The sequence below is a fragment of the Cyprinodon variegatus genome, unplaced genomic scaffold, assembly GCF_000732505.1.
Source record: "Cyprinodon variegatus isolate N-32 unplaced genomic scaffold, C_variegatus-1.0 Scaffold388, whole genome shotgun sequence".
NCBI lineage: Eukaryota > Metazoa > Chordata > Actinopteri > Cyprinodontiformes > Cyprinodontidae > Cyprinodon > Cyprinodon variegatus.
Genome location: NW_015150841.1, coordinates 5,520 through 30,272, shown reverse-complemented (window position 1 = coordinate 30,272; position 24,753 = coordinate 5,520). Strand labels below are relative to the sequence as shown.

General features: G+C 39.2%; 1 protein-coding gene across 1 annotated transcript; it reads right to left on the bottom strand.

The window, feature by feature from the left end:
- Positions 1-143: 143 nt before the first annotated feature.
- LOC107092624 (ran-binding protein 10-like) lies at positions 144-24,460 on the bottom strand (the record flags this gene model as incomplete). Its single annotated transcript, XM_015387209.1, has 14 exons — positions 144-333; positions 416-557; positions 1,181-1,292; positions 3,324-3,472; positions 3,559-3,716; positions 6,699-6,903; positions 6,994-7,142; positions 7,252-7,360; positions 7,441-7,553; positions 8,911-9,095; positions 12,834-12,856; positions 12,949-13,116; positions 19,772-19,824; positions 24,342-24,460. Coding segments are annotated over 13 exons (1,674 nt in total), but the record flags the coding sequence as incomplete, so codon positions are not given.
- Between the last annotated feature and the right edge of the window lie 293 nt (positions 24,461-24,753).

The following is a 24,753-nucleotide window of genomic DNA, read 5'->3' as shown; positions in this document are numbered from 1 at the left end:
TGTTTGGGGTTGATATGGGAAATGAAAACAACAGAACTGACTATAGGAATCAAAGGCCAACAAAAGAAAGAATAAAAAAGGGGGAAGATGATAAAAAAAACTGAAAAAAAAAAAAAAAAAAAAAAACAGACAAAAAAAAAAAAAAAAAAAAGGCTAAATAAACTGAATAATAATAATAATAATCTTTAAATAGTGTCACACATTTATTAAATCTGATAATACTAAATTAAATAGGAAGCCTTCTTCCTTTCTCTGCTCCAATCAGACGCATGCTCGCCTCTTCGTCGCCTTGACAACAACCAGCTGGACATCTCAGTGCTGCTTAAGATTTACCTGAGGATAGACAGGTAAGACCGGAGCTCTTATCATGGATCTTGGTTTAATTTTTATTTTTTTATTTTTGTATTCTGCTCACCTGATCGAGGGCTAGTGCAAAAAGTTGTCTATCCTGGCGAAGGAGCAGGAACCGGACCGAACCCGAGCCATGAGCTGAACGCACTCTGTGGCCTGTCCGAGCGCCAGCATCAACGGAGGCTGCTTGGGAAGGTTCTGGGACTCTGCAGCAGACAGACAGCATGCTTGAAGTTTTAATCAAAGCATCAACAAATGAAAATGTTATTATCCTGCTGGAAGTTCTGTTTTAGGTGAAGAAAACTCCTGCATGAGGAATCTGTTAGATGGGGCCCTAATCCAAATGAATTTCAGATATATATCCTGTTTTGTTTTTTTAGATCAGCATCTCCTTTCTTTTTCTACGCCCTCATTCAAATCAGAAACTGAGCTGAAACTAAGTTAAACAAAAAGTTAAAATCTTTTTTTTTGCATTTCTGATCTTTTTAACCGTGAAGTAGTACAGAAGTATTTAGATAACAATTATCTTTGCAGACAGGTTTAATCTAAAACTGCATTTGGAATAATAGGATACTACAAAATTAAAAGTTTAAATATACTTTAAAGTATCCACTGTATTTTTTTTTTTTCATATTGCCAACAAAAAAGTATAATAAATTTTATCCAAGGCCAGGTCTGTGTGAGCCTCCACAAAGCTTAGCGCCTCATCATAAAATAAAGACATTTGGTCTTTGCTGTCGACCACAGGGACAAAACGAGCCATTTTCCTGGTAGCAGTGGAGAGAAAACACTCAAACAAAGTCAAAGTGTGTTTGTTTTTAATGTTTACCCAGAATGGCGCTGTTGAGAGCGGAGCAGAGTGATTCTCTCTGTGTGGGGTCCAACTGCTGGCCCACTGGGCAGTTCCAGGGGTCTGAGTAAGCCAGCAGGCTAAATGCATCCTAAATATACACAGACAACCAGAAAGAGTTTTTAGTTCATATGACAGCACATGCTGCAGCTGCTGTATCCGTCTGCAGGGGATAAACAGGAGGCATCAAGGATCTGGTCTGTTACATTTCCCCATTAAATTATTATATTTGGCCTTTTTTTCCACTGATTGGTTCCTTCGAGGAGTGCTGCAGCCAATCAGCTCTCATAACAACTCTGTTAACGTGCCACTCCCATCCACTGTAGCTTACAACTCACTTTACAGATTTCAAACCTGGAAACTAAAGGGGGAAAAAATCATCTCTGCTGTTCCAACTTAACAACTCTCTTCCAAATCCTGACCAAGAAAAAAAATTTGCCCAGTGTCAAGAACAAGCAACAAGAACCGCTAAGACATGTCTGTCAGAACAAAATTATGTCATTTGTTCTTGCAAGTGTGCAAGCAAAAAAAAATTGTCATATTTCTTGGAGTACGCAGCAGTCTTTAGTCTGGGTGTGGTTCTGCTGGAGGTTTCTTCCTGTAAAAGAGGATTTCTCCTTTTTCCTGTTTCTTCATGCATGCCTGATATGACAGATTGCTGCAAAGTCAAAGACACAATAAATTCCCAATACGAGGATTTGATTATCATTTCATCCATCAAAAATTAAAAGAAGAGCCTCAGTTAATATTGCAGGATGTAAAAAATGGATTGCAAAAACCATGTCTTTGCTTAAAATTAACATCCTGACAGCTCCTGAGAGCTGTATCTGCCCCCTAGTGGTGAATATCTGTCATAACACTATAATGACCCACATAATTCAGCACATTATGAAATGATTCCAATAACACTAAGCAATTCCTCCGTGCAGCTAGGGTTAGGTTTTTATTCAGAACTTCACTATATGATAAATCTTCACACTGATTGTTTGACAGCTGATGGTATCATTTTAACATTTCTACATAGAACCTTTGACTGATGCCCCAACACTTGTCCAGAAAGCCTTGAAATACATTTGTTTTCATTATTCCCATAGCAACAGTATGATTTCAAAGCTAATCAAAAAAATTACCTAACTTGGGATGTTTTCCCCAGTGAATAAGTTAATGATTCCAACCTTAAATTTGGAATCAGATCAACCTAAAATAATTTAACCTAAAATAATTCATAAAATAAAACTTAATTTTTTTTTTTCACTTTGGTAACTGGGGAAACACCTTTTACCCACACTGGCTGTGTCTGAACGTCAGCCCTAATCCTTAAATCACTACATAGAGCAGGGACTACATAGTGGATTTTATAGCAAACTCATTTAACTGACCGTTCGGAAAGAGGCTAACTACTAAAAAAGACATAACATGATCCTTTGCGAGGAGAGATCTTGCAAAGCATTTTGGGATATATTTGCTCATCTAGTGACCATCTATGCAAACTACTGGATTGTGGGAAATTTTAAGCCCAGCACTTTTTCATCCACATTCATATACTAGTATATAGTGCTATATATAGGGGTTAGGACAGACGTTCAGAAACAGCCACAATCATTTTTATCTTGTGGAGACAATAAGTTGTAAATATTTTTTTTTTCTATTTTTGTGTTCTTGTATGTATTTTTCCCGTATTTATTTTGTTGTTGTATATTCTTATACTGTTCTTTGTATTTATTTTTGTCCTGGTTCAATAATATTCTGTAACTAAAGGTAAAGTTTGATTTTTTTGTGAATTTTTCAGAGTGAATATGTGCTCCTTCAGGTAAAGATTCATTTATTAGGAGCTTTTTATGCCACCTCATCAGGGGCACCTAAAGAGTGAGATCTGCCTCATCTTTCTAATCTGGAACAGGAAATGTTCCCCCCAATATCCTAAATAAATATAAAGGCTAAGTAACTAAAGATTAGATACCTGAACCATGTTAGATCAGATTTGTAATGCTGCGTTAACTTCTTGATCATTTCTTTTTTTTTTTTTCTGAAGTTAAGGTAAGAGAGTTTGGATTTCAGCCGATACTAGAAATCTTTAAAGTTTTCCTCCTTTCTTCGGCAGACCCTCTGATAATTTGTGTACCTGTAACATCTTCTTGTGCGTGGTGTTAGTGCCATAGTCGCGGCACAGTTGTTCGCTGAGCGCCTGCAGCTCCCGCCCAAACTGGATCATCCTCTCTGTGGCTGCCTGGTTCCCTCCACAGAACTGTTTGCCATTACTGCGGCTCCCATCTGCAGGAAATTCAAACCCTGCATTAGGATGTGCAGCTACACACAACATGCAAAAGACACACATCAGCCCATAAAGCGAGTCAGACCAGAGTGTTTTTGTGCTCCAGTGACACCGTTGCAGATGCTGTTATCATCGGGCTGAAGGATCTCTTCATGTCTGTACGTGCCATTCATGATCCGGGCCGACGAGCTTTCGACGACACCATTGGTGTAATGCTCCGCTTCGATCTCCATCTCACTGTCACTGGTAAGAACACAAACGCGTCAGACTCAGTTTTTTACTTTTGTTATATATTCAGCAGATATCATATGACACCTGGGATAACTTTCAGAAAACGAAAGATGCTTGGCTGGAGTAACATTTTTCCGTCCACAGATCTGGACCAGATCTGCTTGAGTCATGTTTAACAGGTTAAAGCTCTTACAATTGTTTTACCAAATATGTGGGTAAAATATACAAAATATAACACTATAAGTTATGCAATTATTATGAAGCATTACATAATAATAACATTAATAACTAAATGATGGTTCTTATTCCACGGGACAGGGGCAACCAAAGGTGCTTTCTGACTGAAAAAACTATGGAACATGAATCATAGATGATAACAAGTAGCAAAGGAAATCATGGATCTTGTTAAGCTCACAGGAAGAAATAAGTGGGTTCTGATGGAAAAAGGACGTTTCTACAACAGGCGTCATAAGTGGACCACAAAGAGATGGAGGAAGTCAAATTGCTCTGTTGCTTTCTGTCCGTTTTCAATAATGTTGATGGTTGAGTCCATGGTGGATATAGGAAAATTCAGTGAGATGCTTTGGGCAATGATGTGGTATATTAGTATTCCTCATATGCTTATGTTTACAGTGCCCTGCAAAACTATTCAAATCAATATTTTTCCCCATATTTTCAAAATTCATACTCCTTCTTTAGTCAGTGTTTAGGTAGAACCACAAAGCTGGTTAGTTGTCCATTTATGGAAACAGAAGGAGCTGAGAGCATGATGGTTAAGGTGAATGGTCTGTATTTGTAGCGTGTTTTAACAAATGCTTTACACTATATACACCAATTCATTTGCACATTCCAACCATGATGATGGCCAAATACAGTGTAGGCAAAGCTGTCCATGGCTGACAGACTGAAGAGAGGCTCCGCTGGGCGAGGTCATGGTACGTTCACACCGCATGTGCCTCAAGCAGCAGAAGCAGCTGGTATACATGCAAAGTCTATTGTTGACGCGCATCAAGGCGTATCAAAAGCTCCTGCATCGCTTCTCGAGCAGCAGTAACAGCGCATCTTGATGCATCTAAGCAGCTAAGGCGCATGACACGCTTCACAATCAGCAGATACTGAATTTTTGCTGCTCGTCGTGCCACATCAACCAATCAGAGCAGCTGATCCAGGAGCTGGCAGCGAGACAGACAGAGTGCTGCTGATGCAGATCGCAATGATCACTGAAACAGTTTATTAAATTAACTTAAAATGTCAAAACCTGCCAGCAAAATATGTTCACTTTTATTATTCTGGTGCTTGCAGTTTGTACCAAATACCTGAAAAATGCTAACATCTTCCTTCAGCCACCACGAGCAGTAGGGGAAATCCCTCAATCCCCCAAGCTAACCAGACCTGAGGCAGCTGATGCTGGGGATTCCCAGTGACAGCGCACCACTGCTATGTGGGGTCTTTGTGGCTCCGACAGAGAAATAATATTTTAAGGCAGGTTCATAATCTTGATGAACTGACTATGCAGACGGACTTTCTCGCACAAAAATATATTAAAACGACTTTTTACACACTTATCACAGCAAATATAGCAAAGCCACTCTGCCATTGAACACAGGGGCAGCAGACGCATCAGACAAATCTGGACACACTTTACTGAAGCGCTTCAAGAGCACCAAAGATGCTTTTGAGGCGCATCTGACCTTATTGTGTACAAGCATCAAAAATGAAGCAGCAGGTGCTTTTGCCGCTCAAATTTGCTTGTTGTCTGAATGTAGCATAACCACCAACAACAGGGGACACAACTGAGACAGACAGAGACATTAACCCTTACCTCTGTCAACCCATCAAAGAAGACCTGTTAGAGGCTAAAACCCAATTTTCATCAGCTGTTAGAGGCTAAAACCCAATTTTCATCAGCCCTGAAAACTGCACTGAGCAAACCTAAGTTAAACAGAAGATGATTAAGATGTTTAATCCCCTCATTGATCTGGTCTGTTTGAAAACTACATTACTGAATGACAGGTCTTTTTTTTCTGAGGAAAAAAAGGCAGTATAAAATGAACTAGCTGACACCATGCTGTGTGGATGCTCTCTTTCTAATAGGGCCAGTAAAGTAGGAAACAGTTAAAAAGATAATGACTGAACCTTAAAAGATAAACAGATGGAGAGAAGTTTTATCTGCTGGCAAAACAATGAGACAAAACATGAAGCCAGAGATGCACAATGATTTAGATCAAAGCCTTATCCTGTGATGGATCCACTCAGAACCAAGACATTAACTCAGCTAAGGAAAGACTTGACATTTGATGTTCAGGGATGCTCTTTGTAAAACCTGACATAGGTTGAGCTATTTTGCGAAGAAGGATGGAATACTCTAACAAGGCATATCCGTCCATCCACCTGTCAATCAACCCGTCCATCTATCCCTCCCTCCCTCCCTCCCCCCATCCATTCTCCCACCCTCCATCCATGTGGTGTGTTCTGGTCTCCCCCTGCAGCAGTCATTGGGTCTGGTGTGGTATGTCTGACTGGTCAGTAATTCATCACAGAACAAACAGACATGCATGTCACAGAAGCCAGACTCCATATAGAAAGCCTGGATCACCCCCATGACCTTCCTAACCAAAGGCAACACTGCCACCTGATCAAATATCTGTAGGAGGTTCTGAACTTGACGGGTAACGGATGCTTAAAAGTCTGCTGAATAAAACTTGGTGATGAAGACGGCTCCAGTCCTACACAGGCCCAGTGGGTCCACGTCTGTTTGTAGCTAAAAGTGAGAAGTCATGTGACTCTTCATTGACTTCCATTTCATCTTTTAATGTTATTTATTTTTTACTTTTAACAAATAGACTAAAGAAAAAGCAGCATGAACACTTTTAGGTTTGTTCTGTTGTTTTCCCTGGAACAATCAATATCTGCTGCAGAACATGGAGCTGCAGTAAAACGTAACTAAATGTTTGCTAAGCGGGGTCCGCCCTGCACCCAGGGGGCTATGGTTACCTGGTTTCCTGGGTGCTATTGGCGCTGTGCGGCTGACTCTTGGTGGAGTCCGAGGAGTTGGACTCAGAGTAGTTTATGGAGGAAGGGGAGGAGGAGGTAGAGGAGGAGTTAGAGGAGGAGGCGCTGGGGTATTTAATGCTGCTGCTGTGAATCTTTGCCTTGTTGGGCGTGGCGACACCATTACTGCAGGTGGGGCTGTCTGCTCCTGTTTGGGGCAGAAACACACACCTCATTGTCTTAGCACCCTGTGTGTAGGTTGTTTGTGTGTGTGTGTGTGTTGTTTTTTTCTGTGTACCAGTACTGTGGATGTGCGTGCTGCTTGCTGCGTGCCGCGGGCTGAGGCTGGGGGAACCGGGGTAACTGTCCTGGGACTTTGGGGAGCGGACCGTCAGGCAGCAAACCTCGCTGTCTGTGCCGTTCACCATCTCCACAAACTGCCGACATCTAGAAGGCAGCGTAAACGGGGGTTACCAGGTAAGACTGGGACGTTACCCCCCCAGGCTGAAAGCACTCTGCTTCCTGTCAGATTAAACAAATTAAAATACTGACTTACTTCAACATGAAGAGCAGGTTGGGGTTGCGTTCCAACAGACCCGGATAGAGCTGCTGAGTGGCTTCGATGGCTTCCCCGACCCGCCCTGCCAGAACCAGCTTCTGTATTCCTGCTCCACAAAACAGAGTTAATGTTCACACAGCTGGAGGTCAGAACTGTGAGAAACAAAGAGCTGGATGTTTTACTCACTTTGTCTGTTCTTTATAGACAACTGGTCCTCTTGTATTGTGGTCTCTGTGGCTCTGGCGAACGCTGTTGCAGTTGCACAATATCCATGATGCACCAAGTAGCTGGACACCATACTAAGTCCAACACAAAGAGGCATAACATTTTGGACACGTTGTGGATCATCAAGACAAGACGCGATTAAAAGTAAAAGATATAGGTGAAAATTTTAATTGTCTTAAAGGTTTTAACTTGATCACAATGTTGGAGCACTATAGTCCAAATGTTTAGTATCTGTTCTTTTTATAATGTAAAAAACCTTTAAATAAAAATGCAACAAATCTTTATTCAAATCTTTTGCAAACTAATCTCTTAACCTGTCTGCAAATAGATCTTTATTTACAGGAGGTGTGATTGTTTCAAAAAAGCCAGAGTTTATGATCTTTTAAAGTCCTCCTTATTAAATGTCCTCTGAGTACATCGGAATAACTTCTGACCATTGTTCTTGGTTTTGGTCACTTGTCTCAAATTTTCAGTGTCATTTTTGATCATTTTGGTCCATACTGCAACAGAATTTGCTGTTTTTCAAACAGTTATTTCTGGTATTTTTATAAATTCAACTGAAATAGAAAAAACAAACAAAAGACATCAATAGTTAGAACCAAAAGTTATTCTCGAGAGATGTCTGCATCCAAGAAATAAAAAGCCATTGCTCACAAATTAATTTTTAAACTTGATTGTTCAGAAGGGACAAAGAAGCTGTTTGTTCACAACAAGAAGTTTTAGAGGTGTCAAGCTTTTATACCCAAGTGGAGTGAACCAACTCTTAAGCTGCTGTAGCCATTTACTAGCCAGGGATATGTGTAGATTGCACAAACTAAATAAATTAAATGAAAATGTAGGATTACCTCCAAACTCCACTTCTTTACATGAACTTAATATCTGGATGGTTGAAACTGGGCCATAGCCAGGAGTTTAACAGGACAATGATCTCAGGCATACATCCAAACTGGTTGTGGTATGTAGGAAGAAGGCTAAACTTGTGTTTCTATTGTTTCAACCACAGGAAAAAAAATATTTTAATAAACTCTACTCTCATAAGTCAAATTTTCAGCCAGAAAAATGCCTGAAGCTTGGAGACGGTTAAAAATAAAACAGAGGGCCAATCCCTTATGTGAAGAAAAAAAAACATCTCTTCTTGTATATTAATTCCAACCTGAAGGAAAATGTACTAAATAAATCATTAAAATACTCAAATTGATTTTATAATTTTCACATCCAAAATTCACCAACTTCTCAGCTTATTTCTGATTTTCCACGTTTAAAAGAATCTAATGGCAGCAGCATAACATAGCAGCAGAGATGTAAATGAGATTTACATTTCTGTGAACATCTAATGGCTGCTCCAATAAAAAAAAAGAATTACTTTAATTCGTATGACATTTATATGAGTTTTAATGGGGATGTACTGTGGGGGATGTAAGTAGATCTTACTTCTGCAGGACGGCCTGCCACTCCCCCAGCCGCTCGCCGATGGGGAAGCTGGAAATCATTCCGTGGATCTTCGCCCGCCACTCGCTCATGTAGTCCTCGATGTCAAAGACAAATGGCTGCTGGCCGAAGTTTGCATCTACAATCTCTCCTGGCGTCTGAAGCCCCACGGTGGGATACAGGTTAGGCTGGAAGAGTTTCATATAGTAGTGGGTGAGAAGGATCCAAACTGAATCAGGACATTGAGTATTTGTCTAAATTTAAAAACCGTTTTTTTCTGCTACCAACTTCAGGAACTGATATAAAACAAGTAATTTAACCCAAACTGTATTATTATTTTTTTTCGTGTAGCACCATATCACCAAAACAAAGTCCTCATTCGTGTAAAAGGCTACTTCTCAGTGAAAGTTTTTCTGGCTGTAATTCTTCCTGCTACTTCTTACAACCACAAGGCAATAGCAACAAGTATCATTTCAGCACTAAAATAGATCCTAACATTGTTGAAAAATTTAGCAATGTAATATATGGGAGGTTTCTCCACCTCTATCATCAGTTTTAGCTCTACTGATAAGGAGGAAACAAAAGTTGTATTTCAATCAGTGGAAGTGGTGCTGCAGCTTCTGTAAAGGTTATTTTACTGTAAATATAGCTCTGGTCTATTAAATGTTTGCTTGTATAAAAACATGTGCTAACTTATTAGCACACGCAAAGGTGATTTAATAAACGGATGCGCACATGATTTTTGTCTCTGAAACGAGCAGAACCGCAGGAGCAGAAGATTTTAAACAGTTGCCTTAATAATTTAGAAAAACATATGCTGATCATCAGAACATGCAAAGTACTTGGAGGAGGATATGGAAATGCTTTTACTTATCACCTAAAAAGTAATTTATTAAACTTGAAACAGAATGGCAGTGTACTTTCATCACAAAATAAAATGCCAGGGCTTTTTTAGAAAACCAACCTTTGCACAATTCGGAGGCGTGTGTACCTCCTTCTGGATAGTAGCTTATTCACACAGGAGTGGAATAGGTCACTTTGGCTTAAGCACTATAGATTATTCATTTTCTCGATTACATGTTTTTCATTACAGCCAGCACAGCAGCAGGATTGCTGCACTTGCACCATTAACTAGCGTATATGTCTAACTGCCCAACATTAAGAATATTGTACGACTGCTAACAGCAAGGATCAGTAAATCATCACACCGTCCCAACAGAGTTTTTATACATGCTCAAAATAGGTGACAACATTAATCTACTTTTTCTTTTACCTATTTTTTTGCCTCCTACTTGTTGGGCCCTGGACTGTTTTGAGCTAATGATGTATTAAAGCAACACTGTGTAACATTTAGCCACTAGGGGCACTAGACTTGCCTCCGGTTTTAGCTTGCCTGAACAAAAGACTAATATTGATCTGTTACAATGCTGAACATTCAAAGTCAAGGAGATACTTGTAAAGACAAGGCCACATTCATACATCTTGATTACATCCTACACCAGAGAACCGAAAATATATCTATATAAAATATATCTATATAAGGTAATTGTCATAATGTCTTTCTATTTTTTGGAAATTACCTACTTTTTAGTGTTAGCCCTAATTTTTTAAGGGAGCTTAAACTGCAATAAAGCGGCACTCTTGATCACATGACTCTTTAAGTGACGGCTCTCACCCTCTCATGTGAGTTTTTGAGAAGGGCAGCCAGCACAGAGCATTGATACGTGCCAAATGATGTATCTTTGCCTGAAAAACCATTTAATATATCTCAAGTTAAGCTAATAATTGGGTTAAAAGTTACTTTAAATTTTATCTTAAACCAAAAGAAAGAAAGAATTTCAAACTTGATCCCCCCCCCCCAATAAAGACTGAAATCTAAATTCAATGACAGCTGACATCATACAAGTCTCTTTCTTAGCTCAATTTTGGGCTGGAGTTTCTTTCCTGCACAAGAAAAAGATACGTAAACCAAAGGAGCCCCGTTTTATATACAATTAAGCAAAAGAAACTAGAGCTCTGAGTCTTGAAACTGGTTTTTCAAACTCTGGGATAATTAGTACAAACCCATGAGTGAGAGCATGAGTCATCTGGGTCATTTCAAAAAAGTTTTTAAAAAAGCATTTTCCATGAAGGGTCAGCGTGTCATGGTTGGACTATATTCTGTGGTTTTGGAGATTCTTTAAAAAACAACTCATAATGACCATCATTTATTTCCATAGACACTTTAAATACCTTTTAAAGAAGTCCTTATATTTCTGTTTGACTGTTAGATAGAGTCTGGATCTAAAAAGTTATTGAAAAAAAGGCTTTTAACCTGGCTGCAGAGTTGCACTGCTGTCATTGCAAAGCTTTATAAATTTATCAATACATAAATTAAAGCAAAATCGTTACAAAACTTTTATCCAACTCCCATCTGAGGTTCTTAAAAGGTCAAAGCTAAAAATCAAGGCAAGGATGTTTATTAAAATATTTAAAAAACTAGGGATGTACCAATCCAAAACATATTTATTTATGATTCAGTACAAATGTAGCAGCTAGGGGTGAAAATAATAATCTTTAAGTATCGTTGCATCGATCCAACAGCCAATGATCCAATATATCGACACGTCCGCAAGAGTATCGATTCATGTTCTTTTTTTCCACTGGTCTATTTTTATCTATTTGCTCCTGGGCGTAATTGTGACTCCCGTGTTGAGGTAGTGCTAAACCTATTTTTCCCTCCTACCTTGCTTCGTTTTTGCCACTACCCTCTTTTCACTTGCAGTATTTTTTTGATTCATGGCCTTTCAGAAACTAAAACACAGAGGCATTATTATTTTTCGGTGAATGAGGTTTTCATAGGCCTAGGTGGAGTACAACTTTGCTACTTCTGTTATTTGCTGTTGTTTCTCATATAAAACGCTATTACAGCTTTCATTGATTTATTTCAAATTTGAAACATTGTCTGGCTTGAAAGGTAAAAAAAAAAAATTATAATTTAACCAATTAATCGAATCGAATCATATCGTGGTGTATTCTTTCCTATCGAAAATAATTGAGTCATTGGGTTAGGAATTTGATACTGAATCGAATCGCCAGTAGCAGCTTTGAGTGCTGACCAATGCTGTTATAGACCGAATACACCATATCAGCATGGATCATGCATTGTTTTATAACTTAATTTCTAGTGTGGACAGTTAGAAAAGGTCTGATTAAGTGATGATACTCAAACAGAAATCACTCATTATCAACAATAGGCATGAGAACAACTGACCTGTGCATTATTAACTAACGGGTTCAATAAACTTTAAACAAAAGAAAAGAGTTTCCCTCACCTTCCTTATATCGAAGATTTTACATGCAGGCCAATAAATTCTGGTCTATGTCTTTTGGCTTACCGGTATATCAGACAGTTTTATGATATTAATATCAGATTGGGACATCCCTATGATAAACATCTATAATCCTGTAATAATATATCTTACTTAAAAAAAAAAATCTCTTAGACCAGCAATACTAAACGTTATCTTTGAATCACACTGATCAATAGCTCTAAGCTGTCTTTAACTGACCTTTCAAGTTGGATTGAATGGATATAAAGACGCTCTTTGCATTTTCTATCAGCAGATTCCATTTTACAGAGAAAGCTGTTGGCCTACAACCATAACCTCACCATAATTTACATGTAGGGGATATCTTGAGAAATCAAGTAAGATTTAATCAAAGACTATAAATAAAGAAGGGTGAGCCAAGCTCTTTAAATCTTTGAGAAAAAAAAAATAAAAAATTGAGAATGAAAGTCTCCAACAGTGCTATTAGGTTGACGTTTTTATCTGGGATTTTAAAATGTTGTTATTAATGTTGGAAGTGGAATTACATTCCTAAACCTTTTATAGATACTAGCGTTAAACTACAGTAAATTAAGTTGAATGTTTCTTAATACTTACAGGAAGGTCCGTGAAGGCAACACCTGCAGGAATTAAGCAGAAAGAAGGTAAAAGTTTGTAATTCTTTCATTAAAGCAAACTGCAATGGCGCCAATAAAGCAAACTGAGGGACAACCTAAACTGATGCCATTTTTGGTGTAAAAGCAGGTGTTGTTGATGAGGTTGACACAGCAGCCAATCACATCACCCGTGGTGAACGTCGGCCCATACGGTTGGCCCGTCCCAGAGGAGCAGAAAGAGTGGCCATCATCTCCATGGTAACCATATGAGTGCTTGTCCCATCCTTAAAGAAGATAAAGATGGAGGTCAGATTTTGTACCTTGGGCCTGTGAAAAAGCTGCTTTTCAATAAACAACAGTGCTGGCTTCTACTGAGCATCGTTTCCTATGTATCTCTATATATTAGTGGTGGTAGCCTTCTGCTAAAAGGAGGGCTGGGAGTGCTGCAAGTTATCTTGTACAAATCCCACAGCGGCAGCCCACTGTTTCAAAAGGGATGAGTTAAAATTAGAGAAAAGAATATAGTAAAAAAAAAAAAAATACAATGATAAATAAAGATGATTCCAAAAACTGAAATAACTAGTAACAGCAGGGTATAAATCTGAACGGGAAATAAACTGCAGAAGGGGAGGGGGTTGGAAGTGGTTACTCATCGACTCAGATTTTCCTCATCTGACTGCTGCTGCTGCTGCAGGGCAACTTATGAAAATTCACACAAACACAGACACTCTCTGCGTGCGCCAGCGGCCTGCAGTGCCCTGGACATCCAGCAGGAGGACTTTGTCTAAGAAAAGAAACTGGTGAGTCACTGCTGACAGGAACAACAGCTTAGGAGGCAGAACCAAAGCCAGAACCCAAAAAGGAGTATGTCATTGTGTCCTGACAGTATTTCTTCCTACTGTTGTTTACATGCAAATGTTGGCAGTTTAGAGGCTTTTTAACTCATGTTCTTTTCTGTCCAGCTTCATTGATACAATGTTGACAAACTGTTGATAATTACAAATACAATATATGTAATACACAAGATTTCAGATGGATTCCAGCCTCATTATCAAAATGGCCTCAGCTGCAAGATACTACTGCTGAGAAAATCCAAGCTGAAAGAACAGATTTCTGAATCAAGAAATTCAACTTGACTGGTTTAGCTGCAGAGAAGGCTTCAGGATCTCTGCTTTGGATCCAGCAAGAACCGACAGGACTATAGTTGCCACCAGTGCAGAGCTTGGTCTGTCTGCAGCTGCTGGGTATAAGCTCACCTGCAGTAGACATCTGGACAACAAAGATCTCTTTCATTATTATCAATTTTTTGGAAATCTGGTGTAACTCAATACATATTTGAAATGAATCTAATGTTCACAAATAGAACATATAAGGACATGCTTAAACATGCAAAAAAAAATTTTTTTGTGCAAAAATCTGCTGCAGATTAAGTAATACTGCCACATTCAGAAAAAAAACTAAATACATTATCTGAAAAAAATACACAAATATTCTGTTTTCTGAGCAGAGTTAAGTTTGTAGCTGAACGGCAGCTAGAGTACTTTATGGGTAAACATGAACGTGTAATCTAGCCTAAAATAAACTTGTATGTATTTATAAACCAATCTTACAAAGTACAGACATAACTAGACACACTGATTTTGCCACCACCTCCAACCATGAAATAAACTTAAGCCTATCCGAGTAAAACCAGAACAATCTTTGTTATTTTAATCCAAACTAAACAGTTAAAGTTAGATGAACTGATTCATTATCTATGTGATAAACAGCATTCTGACATCTGCAGGAGTATTTCCTTGCAGCACGAGGAACCTATTCAATTTGCCAACATCAGACCGTCCCTCTGACTGGTTTGGAATAAAGTTCTACACTAAATCGAGTTTTGAAGGAATTTTTCTTCGTGAATCGTCTGGAGTTTGAGGCGACCTGAAGCCACAGGCGTTGTGCTCACTCTGTCAGCATTTGACCTCATCTGCTGCAGGCGCATTGTTGACAAAAAAAGCAAAGCAGGGTTAGGAAAAGTAGGTCATTGGACAACGCAGATTTTAGCTGCGTACTTGAATATGTGCAAATATGAACCTGTAAGCATGTACTAAAGTATTAATCTAAGCTGAAAAGCATGTTTGTATTCACATGTTCTCTGTACAGTGGTGTTTTCCTTTGTGCTTGGGTACATATTGTCCTTCCTCTCGCCATGGGTTCTGCTGTCCCCTATGTGACTATACCCCTCTCCGTCTAAGTGTGTGTGTGTATTTGTGAAAGGTATTAGATTAATCTGCTGACAGGGATATTGCCTCTAAAGCCAGGCTCACTGCTCCAACATGCTAATGAAATGGGCAAGCCTCCACAGCACAATCACACACACAGAGGTCAGTAGTGGAGAACAGTCTAAGGAAAAGGGAGTTCTGGATGAAAGTAATGAAATTTCTTTGGTTGGCATTTTTTTTCTTTACATGTTTTACATTGTGATTTATTACAGAAGAGATGCTTCTAAAATCAACTGGGTGGAAAGGGAAGCAGAGGAGTTCTGTTGATATATTGCAATTTGAAAATAATCTACTCTATATAACATAAGTTATGGCCAACTTATAAAATGGAACCCTCACAGGTGCAAAAAAATCACATGTCCATGATTAAAGAATCATAACTCAGTAATTTGGAGAAGGGTTGTCCTGTTTTAAGGCTAAGATATGTAGTATGGTGCCATCTGACTGTTGAAGTAAAGAGTTACCATCATGGTGAAATCTAAACAGCTATGTGAATCCTTTAGGAGAATGCTATCTGGTTAGGGATCTAAAGAGATCCTGTGGTTTTGAAATCAGACATGTTACTTTATTTAAAAATTCTAAGCAGAGGACATAAAGAACAACTGCTAATATGCTCAGGTGTGGGTACCCCACACCTGAGCATATTAGAGATTTTAGAGATAGTTTCTTTAATAAAACTGATTTATATTAATTCCCTGCATTTTCTAGTTCTAGTTCTCCAAGTTTCTATTGCTACTTTTAAGTTTACCCCTTTTCGGTTTGAATGGTTTTTAAGCATGCAGCAAAACATCATTTAATTCTGTTTTCTCCTGGTCAGTTAACTTCACTCCAATTCAGTACCACACCTATTTATGGAGCGGGACAGTAGAGATTCTCTGTTAGAAAGTTAGATTCCCAGCTATTTGGAGTACAATTTCTCAAATTTTCCCACAGCAAGAGAACACACCTTTGTTTTTATATTTAGTTTTACAAAAAGAGTAAAAATAAAATTAAAAAAAAGCTTACATTTTTATGGTTAAATCAAATTACATCACTATTTTCCACACATTAAATCTGAGATTAAACAACTTGGGCATGAAAAATTCTTTTGACAACTGAATTTTTTTAGTGCCACATGATTGTATTAAAATTTAATAAATTCCCCCAATCCTATAACCTATATCTAAATCCTTTAACCTGAAGGTTAGAAAAAAACAAAAACAAATGAGGACCAGCAAAATGTCCTCACTTTGGTACAGATGGTCCTCAATTTAATAGTGACATATATCTGCCGAGTTTGGGAGCGATACATGCTGCTATATGCAACCACACTGGGTCAGACTGAGTTAGGGTAATTGACAGTAATCTGTCTACCAGGGCAACAGACCATCTGTGATGGAAAACCAGCTACTAAAAATAATTTTAATAAATGAAGGCAGAGCAGGTTTTAGTCCATCCCCTTTGTCCATCTGTCAGTCCATCGCTTCCCCATCCGTTCTAGTATTAAGGGCTGGTTATACTCCCTGCAGCAGTGAGTTTGACAGAGACATTTTTGATTTATGCTCAATTTTGATCGTGGTCTGCGCTATACGCTGTGGGTCTAGATACGGCCGAGGCGGTGAGAAAGTGGGGGCAAGTTTGTGCGACAACGGAGTGACATGAGGGTGAAAAAGAGCGGGGATCCAGGTGGAAAAAGGGTCCCAGCATTCTCACGCACCTCGCTCTTCTAGCTGGTCCAACTTCATGAGTTGTTTTCCGCAATTGCGGTCATAAAAACAAAAACAGCCGGCCTCCTGCCTGCGGTCACCTACAATTTGCGAGAGGTGCAACAGAGTGTCTTCGGAGGGGGCGGGGACGTCTTTGCGTTTACTGCTACACCTTCGCAGACGACCTAGTTTCGAAGTATAAATCAGCCTTGATTCTTGAAAAAAAGATTTTAGGAGATTGGGTGGTCCTTGTGGAACTGTTGAACTAGGTTTCTCTGGTTTCTATAGCAGTGCACAAAGCTCTGAAACAGGACTGATTACAAGATCATATAGGATCAAAATGTGTAAACTCTCAGTCATGCAAGTCATGGCAACCACAAACAGGCTTATATTGGAAGTAAATCGGACTTTCGCACAGTTTTTGAAAATGTTTCAAGACCTGTCCAGGTTTCTGTTTTTTTGTTTGGGCTAACAGTATTGACAAGACTCCTGGATAGGCGTTGAAATGTCTTAGCATTTGTAGGATCATAGCTTCACACCTTAATTTTTTAGTATTTAGCTTAGTTAATATTAATAATTGAACTTTATTGATCTCACATTGGAGAAATTTACCTCTGCATTTAACCCATCCCCTTGGGGAGCAGTGGCTTGCCATCGTGGGGGGCCGGGGGACAATTAAAGGAATAGTACACCCAAAACATGATTAGCCTTCATTTTCTACTCACCACCATGCTGAACAACACTCTGGAGTACTTTTTTGATATCTCAAATGTATCTGGAGATCTGGGAGGCTTCTTGCTGTCTGCTGACATTCAAATAATGGAATGTCAGCACTTTTGGGCACTTTCATCTGGTTTGGTCTGCCGGCTTCCGTAGCGTCGTGAACGTGCAGGCTTGCGCTTTCAGGAAATCCTATACACTACTGTTTATGCTCTAAAAACATTCTAAATGACTTTGTTTCGAGTAAATTCTGGATGCTACCCACTCAGGACACTTGGAATACATTGGACGAGCAGTATGGAGGAATATTGACACGTTTTTTGTGGACTTTTATGGACCTTTCTGTCTCGGGCACCGTAGACCTCCATTATTTGAATGTCAGCAGACAGCAAGAAGCCTCCCAGATCTCCAGATGCATTTGAGATATTAAAAAAGGACTCCAGAGTGTTGTTCAGCATGGGGGTGAGTAGAAAATGAAGGCTAATCATGTTTTGGGTGTACTATTCCTTTAAGGGTTAAGGATCTGAAGTGGCAGTCTTTGGGAGTGAGTTTTGAACTCACAACCTCAGGATTCCAAGCTTTGTGCCCTAACTACTAGGTCTCCACTCCCCGGCAAAAAAAGAGAAGAGTATTGTTTTGTTTTTTTTTTACCTTACTGAACAATGCCCAGGCCCTAACCCGTGCACTTCCCTTGCTCACCAGGGCCCACCTCATTCAGTCGCATTTTTCAAATATTAGAAGTGGGCAGAGTAATAGCCCTTATAGAGAGGGCACGGTTTGAACTAAGCTTCGTTCAAAACCTTAGTGCTGGCCTGGCTAAACTAGCAGGTGTTCTTTGGTGGTCAACAGCAAAGTACTAGCATTAGCCTAACTACCGGTAGTTAGAAGAAAATGATAGAAAAAAAAATTTGCGAAAAGGAAGAAGAGACTGCGTGTGAACAAATTCCCAGTGGCAGGCTGAAGAATTCTGGCTTTATGATTAATTCCAAATTTGCAAACTTGGAGATTTCACACATGCACAGTTTTAACTTCTCCTTCATTTTGTTTCTTGCTTTTTCCAGCTTATGACTAGATGTCCTGGTTTCTATTGGCCCTATGTGCATAACCTAAAGTTGAAATAGGGTGAACTTGGGCTGAGGTGTGCAAGGGAGATAGCAAAGCAGTATTTATAAACAAAAATAGTTTTCAATAGAGCAAAAAAAATTAAAATAAGTACATTTAATATATATTCTATTCATTTATCTTTTACTTCCCAATAAGTAACAAGATATAAAGATTTTTGTTAGGTCAAGTTAAGAGAAAGGTGCCAAACAATTTTGGGCTTCCATGTTTATTTCAAAGGTCTTTTAATTATTTGTCCAAGTTTTAGAAGTAAAATCTCCACATGTGTCGTGGACTGCATTTGCCGAACTAATCTAATTAACTGGTTGGTTACTCATACATGAGTTTTAAAGTTATTCCTTTCTGATATAAAATGTGATTTTTTTTTTAAGAGGCTAAAAGCAGTTTGACTTAAATCAGATTAGTATGAGGTCACACTCTGAGCTGCAGTTCACATCATCTGTCACTAATCCATGGGACCTCTGGGGATGGTGACATGCCCAAACATGTTCTCTCTGTGGCTGTCAAACGATTTATTCTACCAGTGACATGCAGTTATTGAAAAGCATTCACACAAACCCCCTTCTTCTCCCAAATCTAATGAATTTAGACACTTGATCTGCCTCAGTGTCTTTAATTCACCTGCACACAGTTTAAAAGCACCACTGACTTTAGCTCTAAAAATCTTAACGCCCTGAATGAAAACAATGACCAACAGTTTATACTCAGCACTTTCCCAGAGTTGCCACACTGATGAGAGCCCCCCTGTTCTCTGAAGTTTAGGCTACAATGCTTGATTGTAATCTGAGCTGATGAAGTTACAGCCCAAAAAAGTAATTAAGATTTCAGGGCCGAGGTTTGGGGCGGCCTCTGTTTTTTTTTAATTGTGCAGTGCAGACTGCACTGTGAAGGACTAGAAAGGAACAAAAGAAGAGGATGTTTTTCTGGCCAGCCAGCCGACGTTGCTGATATCCTGGCTCAGGCCCAGAGAGCCAATATTATGTTTAGACAATGCCATCATAAAATCTTGCCCCATGTTTATTTGAGGTGACCTTCATGCCAGACCATCTGGTTGACCTTTCATCAATAATCTTATCCCAATATGGATGTGTTATTTTCCATCTTCCTACTGGTATTGTTAGAGGCATAATTCCCAGGGTACTCACCAGGCAGTCTGTTCATGTTGACTCCCTGTGCAGACAGGCCGATGCCCATGTACCTGCAGAAAAACAGGAAGAAGGATTTTTCTTACTTATCACCAAGTGTTTATATTCAGAGCAACTCCTTCTCCGTCTTTCACCGGGGAACAAAATATTCAGATAAAGCTCGTGTCTGATGAGTAAGAGGCTGAAGGAGCTGTGAACATGACGTCTCTGAGCTCCTATTGTTTGCAGAGCAAGCTGCCTCCTGGGGAGGGCAAACATTAAAAGTTGTTGCTATTACACAAGCTGAGAGGTCAGCGGAGAGCTCTTCAAAACTGTTAGAGGACGAGCTGTTAGTATTCTCACTGAAAAAAAAATGGAATAAGCTTTTTACTAAATCTAAATAACTCAGACAGAGATCATCACAGAGATAACTTCAGTAAATATCAGTATGACACCAAAGGCTCGTCAGTTTAAGTGTCCATGGATGACGTCGCCAGGTCTTCTGCCTGTGGCTGCTGCCCAATCGTCTTTGTGCTGGTCCCTCATGGTTCCCTCTTTAGGTGGTGCGTCCACTGGGGGATCACCTTGTTACCTTCCTTTGGGCATGGCCCGGCAGTGTCCCATCAGAAGGAATCTGCCCAACTAGCGGAGGACCTCGATTTTAAGGTAGATTTTGTAAGAGGCCTATATGGGGTTGCTGGAGAGGAGAGTCTGGCTAATTGTTGAACCTCGGCTTCAGAAGGAACAGTGTGGTTTTGTCCTGACCTTGGAAAACTGGACCAGCTCTATATCCTCTGCAGGGTTCATAGGAGTGTGCCTAACTGGTCCACATGTGCTTTTTGGACCTGGAGAAGACATGGTGTTGTAACGAGGATGTCTTTTGAGGGGGGGACTCCAGGTGTGCAGAGTCGGGGACCCTTTATTAGGAGCCATACGGTCTCTGTCACCGTTCCTTTTGATAGCTTAATGGACAGGATTTCTAGGCAGCTACAGTCAGAAGGGGTTTGGTTTGGTAACAAGCAAACTTCCCTGCTTTTTGCAGATGACATGGCGTTCTGAAGAACGCCATGTCATTAGAAGACCTAGAGTGTGCCCTCAGGTGGTTCGCAGACAGGTGTAAGGGCCCTTGATAATAGTAAGCACCTCCAAGGTCATGATCATAACCAGAAAAAGGTGACTTGCCCCTTCAAATTGGAAGGGAGTTCCTGCCTTAAGTGGTGGAGTTCAAGTGTCTTAGGATCCTGTTCAGGAGTGAAGCCAGAATGGAGTGAGAAATCGATAGATTGATCAGGGCAGCTGTAAGTATAATGCACAGGCTACACCGGCCTGTTGTGGTGAAGTGAATAGAAAAAGCTATGGTTCTTCCCTCACTTATTGTCATGAAGTCTTGATCATGGCTGAAAGAAAAAGATTGTGGATATAAGCAGCTGGAATTAGCTTTCTCTGCAGGGTACTGTAGCTGGGAAGTCCCTTAGAGATATAGGGTGAGGAGCTTGGTCATCTGGAGTAGACCTGCTGCTCCTCCATATCCAGAGTCACCTGATATATTTTCATGATGGCTTCTGGTTACCTCCCTCAGGAGTGTCCCGCACACATTGCTGCCCTCTCTCTGCAACATTCTCAGACAACTCTAATTTGCATTATTTCCTGTTCATCTTTAAACATGTTGTTCTATCTCTGCTTCCCTCTCTTCATAGTAGCCACCTGCAGCCTGGTGTTGTGTTTAGCTGTGATGCTTCATGGTCTGGGCTGCTGCTGCTAACCCATTCATGTTCCTTATAGATGATCCACTTTGGTCCCATGTTTTAATGGTTAACACTGTCTTTTTCTCTCAGATATACCTTCTGGCTGAGCTTTTGCTGTGACTAACTTTATCTGCTGCCTCTCATCTTATGGACTTGAAAACTGACTCAATGCTCGTTTGCTTAGCTTTTTTTCCCCTCTAGATGAAGCCACTATAAGTACTACTACTGCCACAAACAAACCTGATTCATTGTTTTGTGCTGTCTTTTTTTCTTTTCTTTTTATGGCTGTATTTGTTCTGTCTTCTCAAATTCCCATCTGGTGTCAATGGCCGCTCACACTGATCCAGGTTATGGTTCAGTTGGAGGTTTCCTCCTGCTAAAGGGGATTTTTTCTCCACTAATGCTGCACAGTTATCCAGGAGGAGTAAATTCTTAAGTCAATGAGTCGATGCAATCTACCAGATTTCCATGGAGATATTTTTTTAACCATTCTGTATAACAAACTGAATATAACTGCATATTCTGAAAACTAGAATCAGTTGAAATGTAAGCTTGACCCTAATCTGTCTGAATGATTTTAAATGAAATGCTGTTTCTTTGTTAGGTGCCTTAAGATGAGTTTTTTTTTTTTTTAATTGAGTACTTTTCAATTATTTTTGGGTTAATCAACTTCCTACTGTGTGGCTCATTGGAGATTTTCAACTTGCATAGAGACTCTCATCAAGACATATGGACCTCAACAAACCTGCTATATCCTATGAATAAATTTCCTATTGTCTAAAGATCTTTTTTTTTTTTTGTCTTCTGTCTCTTGTTTGTCCAAGATGGAAAAAAATGTCTCAAATTTTTAAAACTTGGCACAGTATATATACATCTGTATTTTCCTTAGCTTGACATTCAGCTTAAAAATTAAAACTTGAATTTAATGTGAAACTCTGATTATGTGTGTTGTTTTTAAAAACTGTAACCCAGATAATGCAATAAATAAACTGTTATGTAGGCAGGTCATGACCTCAAACACCTCATCAATCCATGTCCTCAATGATTTAATGGTAAAAAGAAGAAATAAAGGCTTTAGAAAAGGAAAAAGTGTGCTCTTTTTTGAAAGACCTACAGATCTTAAAACCAGGAAGAGATCAGCATCTTCAAATTAAATATTTAATCATTATCTGTCTACAGCGTAGACAGGTCTCCTGGCCATCTGACCCAGATTTGGGTTACTCTCTGTATAAAACTGGGTCAACCTCCACATTATGATGATTCTGGTTCTGTTAGGAAGAAGCTTTGGATTTTCGGTGAGCATAGACTCTCCAGTGACAGATTTGTCCCTCGGATTTGATGAGGAAGAGATTACAGCTAAATCTGCCAACTTTTGAGTCGTCCTATTTTCACTTCAAATCTACATCTGTAAAGTTTACCTTTCTTCTAAAACAAAACATACAGCCAATCAACAAATCAGTTTAAATGGACTGTTCTTTTTTGTTTTTTTTTGTCCAGTGCAGTCAGTTAAAGGTATAGTGGACGACGTTCTTTTTTCAGGAGGATCATCAAAATAGGTGGTCCTCCTAATCGTCAGTCATTCTGATGATATGTTTATGTAAGGCCGTCATACGTGCTCCAGTCTGACATAGTGGAAAAATTGCAAATGTTCTTTTGGAAAGTAGGCTTGTATGAGCGAAGCAAAAAGCAACTTTAAACAGAGCATGCACAAGTAAAACTGGGATTGTGCATGGTGTTGCACGTGTTTGATGAGCGTTCCCTCTCGGGAGCCAAGCCGAGAGGGCGGGTCTTTTCTAAAATTTGCGAAAATCCTCCACTATACCTTTAAACTCTGACATTTGCTTTAACTAATAAAACAGGTAAAAGACTCAGTTAATAAAAGTTTTCTCATCTGATCAGAAGGTGAACACAACACACCTCATAATGGGTGTTTCTCTGATTACGGTCAAAATAGATGTAGGCAGTGTAGATTTGCATTGTATTAAAAAATTCAAGGTTAACATTTGCTGTATTTTAACAAGGTTTTTTAACAACACTGACATAGTTGATTGTTACTTAGTCACTGCCCCCCTCAGACCGCCACCAGGGTTCTAAAATATTCCTAGAGGAAACTTTGTGATATTATTTCAAATGTTTATATCCATCCTATTGTCATTTATGTGTAGCATTTCAGTAATGGTCAAAAATCATTGAGCCATTAAGGCAAACTACCCAAAAATATACTTGTGAACATTGGGTATTGACCATTACATCAATGCAACTAAACTTACTCAGATAGAAGGTTTTTAAACAGTCTGTTAGTATAATTTGATTGAAATGACTCTTTAAAATGCCTTGAGGTGAATTGGTGCTGTGTAAATAAACTGAATAAGATATATAGATATATATGTTAGCCATACATTTTTACACTGATGCCCCTGTAATGAAAAGAGGACAAGGAATCCTTTTAATGATTACATCGGAGCCAGTTCAGTTCTTTCCCCAGAGCAACACTTTGAATTAAATCAAGTGGACAAACTAAATTTGTTCCAGCCTAAATGGGTTTTGTTACAGATATTGGATGTTTGGAATTGCAAAACAGGTTTAACAGTAAAAAATAAAGATGGTGCGATAAAGTGAATATAAAAATTTGTTTGTTTGACTACTTAAAAAAACCCAACTCTAATCGAACACAAAAGAAAAGAGGAAGTAAAGCAACATAATCCTTACATCGAGCAGTCTGTAGGGGCTAAAGCAAATGTAAAATACATTTATTCAATTAAAATTCATGAGTGTCCTTATGGTTCCAGGGTAAAAATGCTGTTGCTGTGGTAATACAGGATACAAGCCCAGTTGTTTCTGCTTACCCATCTCGACCTTTACTGACAATCTTCACTTCAAAGTAGTAGATCCCACAGGCAGCAGGGATTGGGTGTGTGGCTCGCACTGATGCTGCATCCTTATGGTTCTTCCCGTGGCCTGCAAAACACAAGGACAATATGAAGAAAGTGTATTATTCATTAATTTGTTAACCATTCACTATGTTCATAATAGCCATTCATCTACGTTCCTTTGGGTAGATCTGACTGATTGTTATATGATTATTTTTACGTGTATAAAATATTTCAAAAGTCAAAAGCCTGACTTTTTTCTGTTTTTAAAAGCATAAAGCATTCAAATCATTTCCCTGCATGTCCCTTAATTACTTTTACTTTCATTTAACTTAATTCAGATGAAGGTTAGGGAATATCAGAGCCATGTGAAAGCTTTACTTTGTCT